The sequence below is a fragment of the Otolemur garnettii genome, unplaced genomic scaffold (assembly GCF_000181295.1).
Source record: "Otolemur garnettii isolate 467f Iridium unplaced genomic scaffold, OtoGar3 scaffold00218, whole genome shotgun sequence".
Taxonomy (NCBI): domain Eukaryota; kingdom Metazoa; phylum Chordata; class Mammalia; order Primates; family Galagidae; genus Otolemur; species Otolemur garnettii.
Window position 1 is genome coordinate 1,839,396 of NW_003852613.1, and position 6,102 is coordinate 1,845,497.

General features: G+C 57.1%; 1 protein-coding gene across 1 annotated transcript in view; it reads right to left on the reverse strand.

The window, feature by feature from the left end:
- Window positions 1-6,102, reverse strand: part of TXNRD2 (thioredoxin reductase 2) — a 51,721-nt gene that overhangs the window by 3,023 nt on the left and 42,596 nt on the right. Inside the window, exons 13-16 of the mRNA XM_003801706.3 lie at window positions 3,682-3,777; window positions 3,277-3,369; window positions 1,719-1,790; window positions 1,450-1,547 (exon numbers count right to left, since the gene is read on the reverse strand). Of these exons, the coding sequence (XP_003801754.2) occupies window positions 1,450-1,547; window positions 1,719-1,790; window positions 3,277-3,369; window positions 3,682-3,777 (359 nt within the window). The remainder of the gene's footprint in view (window positions 1-1,449; window positions 1,548-1,718; window positions 1,791-3,276; window positions 3,370-3,681; window positions 3,778-6,102) is intronic.

Consider the following 6,102-nt stretch of genomic DNA (forward strand, 5'->3'; position numbering starts at 1 on the left):
AAAAAAAAAAAAAAAAATAGGTTGCCATATTTTAAAGGGCTTTCCCAGAAATTTTTTTTGAAGCTGGTGTCAGTTCTGTCAATAGCAAGTACACATGGACAGTGGCTTTGTGAGAGACCCAGGGCTGTCCCCATTCCCTGCTGGCCACAGAGATCTCCCACAACAGCAGGTACTGAGGATGGCTGAGCCTGCCAGGCCTCACACAGGGACCAGTGGGTGCCCAGGGCCAACCCCACCCTTGAGGGTTATAGCAGGCCTCTCAGCAAAGGCTGCACCAGACCAGTGGTCACGCTGAGTTGAGTTTCCAGGTGATGGCTCTGCCATAGACAGCTCCATAGTTCAGGGACCGTGGACATGTGTCCAAGGATGGGAGCCCACCCTGGATCCTGGTTCCTGCTGCTCTCTGGAACCCTTGTCCTGGGAGAACCCCCAGCCCCCAGAGATCCCTTCACATCTTGGGAGGGGCCAGGAGGGCAACAGTGGGGCCAGAAGCTTGCTGCCCTGTGATGGAGAGGCCCTATCTGAGGCACTGGCTGCACATGGAGGAGGCTGAGGTGCTCCTGGCATCTGTCTTAACCCTCTAGGGCAGGCGTCCTCAAACCACGACCCGTGGGCCACATGCAGCCCGCCTAGGACATTTATCTGGCCCACCGGGTGTTTTTGCCACCGCTGCCTGTCCTGCTTAACAGCTGACTTGTCCCAAGGCCCGCAGTCCGGCTCTCTAATGCTCTAAGGGACGGTGAACTGGCCCCCTATTTAAAAAGTTTGAGGACCTCTGCTGTAGGGCCTGGGCAGCCCCTGGTCCCTGTGTGAGGGACCCTTTCCACGTGCCCGGCTGCTCCCCATTGCCGCCCTCTCTGCTTCACCCACAGATACTCAACCCGACCCAGCTCTCCTGCCTCTAAGGCCCCATGTCCCACCACCTCTCTCAGGCTCTGCACAATGTCCCACTCTCCAACTGCCCTGACAGCTGGGCCCCTCTCAGCCTCTGCTGTGGCCTCTTGTGGCCCTGGGACTCTGAAAACTCATAGCCTGAGCCCAAGACTGGGCAGAAAGCAGAAGACACGCAGCAGCTGTGGGCGGCTCTGCAGGCTCATTTGTGATTGGATCTGCTCGCAGTGCTGGAGGGGTCACCTTGGTAAGCAAGGGCCCCAGTGCTGCTCAACCAGACCAGATAGAAAAGCCCTAGACAGGGACCCAGGCCACAGCAGCCCCTAGGCAGCTGGCCACAGCAGACTCCATGTGGTGCTGGCTCAGCAGTATCTGGCTGGAGAAGAAAGTGCCTCCCACCCATGGAACCTGCCAGCTGAGGATCCCTGCTGCTCACAGGGAGAAGGTCACATAAGAGCAACATGAAACACAGCCCTTCCCACTGTAGTGCTGCCAATGCCTGGGGAGGGGGGCGCCTGTGCAAGCACCGCCCAGTGGCCGACATTCCTCTGGACTTACCGGATCCCCAGAGCAAATCCTTGAGTAACTTCACCTGCATTGGGGCCGAGGAAGTGCAGGCCCAGCACCAGCTGTGGGGGCTCCCTCAGGCACACCATCTGAAAGCCACAGCGTCTTAGCCACAGGGTGTGGGGGGCTGGCCCTCTGAGCTCACACTGCATGGCTGAAACCCTGCAGGGCCCCCCACCCCACCCATGGCAGGTCCTTTCCCTCCCTCTCATGGTAGTACACCAGTGATGGGACTCGGCCCTGTGTCCACAGATGCTTACCTTGATGTAACACTGGGACGCATCCCGCCCGGGCACCATGAACTCCAGTGGTTTGTAGTAGGCATGATAAACCTGGTGACAGGGAACCAGCTATTGGATTCGGATTCTGCAACTGTGATGGGCTATGTGGACAGGGCAGGGGTGCAGTGGGGACCCAAAACTATCCATATGGCCCAAAGGTATGGTCTGGGGTGATGATGCAACCCCCTCTCCCACAAGCAGGGAGTCAGCAGCCAGAGCCACGTAGCTACTCACATGCCCCTGACTGTGCCACATTACAGAGCTCAAGGTTGGGCACAGGGCCCCACAGTGTCCCCAAGGAGCACAAATAGGTAGGCATAGCCCCCCATGGTCAATGCTGGGAACAAGAATGGGTAGGTGGCCACCCGAGCTCCCCTAGGCACCATGGCACTAGCTCAGTCCTCACTTGAGCAAGGCTGAGGGGCAGAGAGGCCCTGGCCACACTGGAGCTGTCGGACAAAAGCTTTCAGCACCCACGAAGGGCTCGACAGCGTGTCCAGGGCTGTGGCCGAGTAAAAAATGAGCAGGGCCTCACATGTGCTGCACAGCCATTATTAATTAATGGAGCTTCAGAGAATATTGTTCTAACTAAGACAGAACTGAAAAGAAAACAAACAAAGGATATTTGGCCATTCAACATCATGAAACATAAAACAACATTATAAAACACCACGAACATATGGCCTGATGTACTTGTGATGAATCAAACAAAAACAGCAAATAAAGTGCCTCAGGGAAGGCCAGTCTGTCCAGCAGTCCTACCGATGGAGGAGCCTGGGCTGCGGGGGAAGGGCTGGCCCCAGAGCCCAGGGGCTTTTCCTTGAAAGCAGCCCTGTGCGGTTTGCTTTCCCCCATGCTTGCAAGCTCAAGCAGCAGCAGAACAAGACTGTGCCTCCTGAGGCTAGAGGGCTTTAGAGCCTCCCCGCCTCTCTCCAGGCTACCCTGGGCCAGAGCCCATCTGCCAGAGCAGACCTCAAAAGCAGCCTTGCCCTGTGAAAATCCCCTTCCTCCAGGGTGAAGGCCTGAGTCTGGAGGAATCTGGGAGGAGAATGAGAGGCAGGACGAGGGCAGGTTGGGAGTTCCTGTCTGCCAGAACCTTCCAGTTCCCTGAGACCCTGGTGGAGGAGCTGGTGATACACGGTGGGGACCCCAAAGGTGCTGGATAGGCCTAAAGCATGCCTTGGGGGGACTTGGGGGCCACTGGGCAATGGGGCCTCTCTTGGTTCTTCTTTGGCCTTAGAACAAGGCAGCCTGGGGTCCTTTCCTTGACATTGTGACAAACAGCAGCAGGTGGGACCCAAGGCCCAAAGCCTCAGCCTCACCCCAATTGCTAGAGGCCTTGGCCTCACCCTAATGCACTGTCATCCTACCTGCTGCACCTCGGCCACCAACAGTTCTGGGCCCTGCACCCCAACTGCCAGGCTGCAGCCCCAGGAAGCAGGGACGCTGACACCCTCTCACCTGGCCTCTGTCCAGGGCAGCATTCCATGGGACCAGGACTGCACAGGCATCTGCCCCTGTCCTTGGCCCCACTTACCTCGACATGCTCCTGCCCGTGGCGTGCCACAGCCTCCTCCTCAGACAGCCCCATGCAGCCGTACTCCAGCGGAGTGAAGACAGTGGTGGGAACCTGGGAAGCAGGTCTCAGGTCAGGCAGAGCCCTCCCCTCAGCCCAAATCAGAGGTCCCTACTGTGTGACATGGACAGCAGAGATGGCAGGCCGGGTCCCTGAGGCACTGGTAGGCAGGCCATAGCACTCCACATGGTTCCTGGGCTGGGCTCTTAAAGGTGAACCACACACCACGCTCCCACGAGCACACACACGTGTGCACACGCGCACACAGGTTGGCATAGCACACTGCTGCACACACACTCACCCTCACCCCAGGAGAACCAGCCCCCGGCCTTCCCAGGTGGGAAGGAGACCTGCCAGAGAACTCACACTGTCGTAATCCATCAGAGTCAAGGACTGGCCGAAGATCCGCTGGGCCAGGAACTTCCCAGCCATGATGGCCGTGGGTGTCAGCTCAGGCCGCCCCTGTGGAAGGCACCAGGGGCCCCGTCAGCACATCCAGCGAGTGTGTGGACTGGATCACTAGCCTGCAGCCCACCCACATCCTCTCAAGCAGACAGCTCCCTCCAAAACACTGTTTGATGCTGAGCATGGTGAGGCTGGAACCTTCCCCAGTCGAGGCTCCACTCGCCCTTTCTCAGGCATCCCTGGGCCTCTCCCTGGGGTGCTCTCCTCCCTCCTGTCCCAGGGAGGGGCCTGCAGTTACCGCCCCTACTCCCAGAAGAGAAAGCGAGCTGCTTGTGAGCCAGCCGGAGGCTTCTTTCTGAAACCCCTTCCTCACACTGCAGACCCAGGGCAGCTGCCCCCAACAAAGCTCAAAAGAGATTCTGTTACCGTTTGCATTAACTGGAATTCCAGCCAACGCTGCCCCAAAAGCATTCCATGTGCGCCTGACACACCGCTTGACTGGCACGTCATAGCCCATGACAAAACCCAAATCAGTTGGTCGCTCTGCTGGAGACCCCTCCGCCCTGCCTCGGGCATTCCTGGGACGGGTTGCCCATCACCTCTGCGCAGGAAATGCAGATGTTGTCTGGCATTCCAGAAATGAATGGAGATCCACAGAGATAAACTCGGGACTGCAGCCATGCATTCCAGCAGGCCTGACTAAGCAAGGAAACACCCTAGTGTAGCACACAACATCTCATTAAACAATGGCCCCTGCCCCACCGGCAAGCTCTTCCCAGCTCCAGCAACTGCTTCCTACTGCTCTGCTCAGAATGACCTTTGCAAATGAGTGGGCTTATTTTCAAATAAAGAGTGGTTTTACGGGCGCTGTGCTTCTGGCAACACAGTTCAAAATGTTGTAGTTTCTCCCTCACCATTGTAGGCCTTGGAGCTTGGTGGGCTCCAGCCTGCAGCAGGGAAGGCGGCTTCCCAGTTGTGCACAGATGGTCATGCTGCCCTCCCAGGCATAGCACCCAGTCTCAGGGCACAGTGCCCACAGCATGCAACAGATCCCTGTGATCAGAAACTGCCACATCCAAATGGCCCATGGGCAGAGGCTGCGCTTAACATAAGTCACATTCAGCCTGGCCAAGAACAAATGGACCTCAGGACAGCCAATAACACACGAGCCACTGACTTCTGTTCACACAAACAGGCTGACTAGATGGTTCAACACAACACAGTGGTGTCTGCCTGGAACCTCAGAATGTGACCTTATTTGGAAAAAGGGTCTTTACAGATATAATTAAGATTAGGGCTGGCTTGGCGCCTGTAGCTCAGCAGCTAGGGCACCAGCCAGATACACTGGGGCTGGTGGGTTCGAACCCAGCCTGGGCCTGCTAAACAATGACAACTACAACCAAAAAATAGCCGGGCATTGTAGTGGGCACCTGTAGTCCCAGCTACTCAGGAGGCTGAGGCAAGAGAATCACTTAAGCCCAAGAGTTTGAGGTTGCTGTGAGTTCTGGCGCCACGGCACTCTACCAAGGGCGACATGGTGAGATTCTGTCTCAAAAAAAAAAAAAAGATTAGGGCTGAGACAAGGTCTAGTTGGAATCAGGGTGGACTCTAAGCCCAGTGAGGAACATACTGTGTGAGACAAACACTGCAGCTGTCAACAGAGGGGCGTGTGTCAGAGCTAGGTCAGGTGATGTGGCTGCCACTGGGAGAGGCAGGGAGGGTCATCCCCAAGGCTCCTAAGGGAGCTGGGCCCTGCCCACACCTTGGTTTCTGACTTTGGGCCCCCAGAACATGGGAAAATAAACGTGTTGCTCTGAGTCACCCAGTATGTGGTGGTTTGTCATGGCAGCCCTCGGATACTAACACTGACAGGTCTCACTGCAAAGAGGGATGTGGTCAGGGGGCTTCTGAGGCTTGTCTGACCAGGGACTCTCCTGAGCCATGCTCCTTGGGACACACTGGACACACACAGGGTGGCCAGCTACTCCTGAGGCTGTGGGGGCATGGCACCTCCATGCTGACCACACAGGGCTTGTGCTAGGGGCCTGTGGAGGTGGGGGAATTCCACTAAGGCCTCAGAATGGGAGTGCTATGGCCCCTACCTTCTAGGGCAGAGAGTAAGACAGGGATGGGGCTACTGCATGTCTATGGTGGGGCCGGCTCCCAAGCCCTCATGGGGTCCCCAGATCAAGCCAGCTTCCTACCCAGGAGAGACCAACACTGGTCTCTACTCCAGGGCAGCAGAGAGGGGCAGAGGCTATTTCCGAAGGATGCCCAGCAGAGGTCAGGCAGAGGCAGGGAGGGCAGGGCCAGATGCTCAGCCCTGTGGGACAAGATGGCCCCAAGGGTGTGTCCAGCAGCAGCATTTTTTTTTTTTTTTTT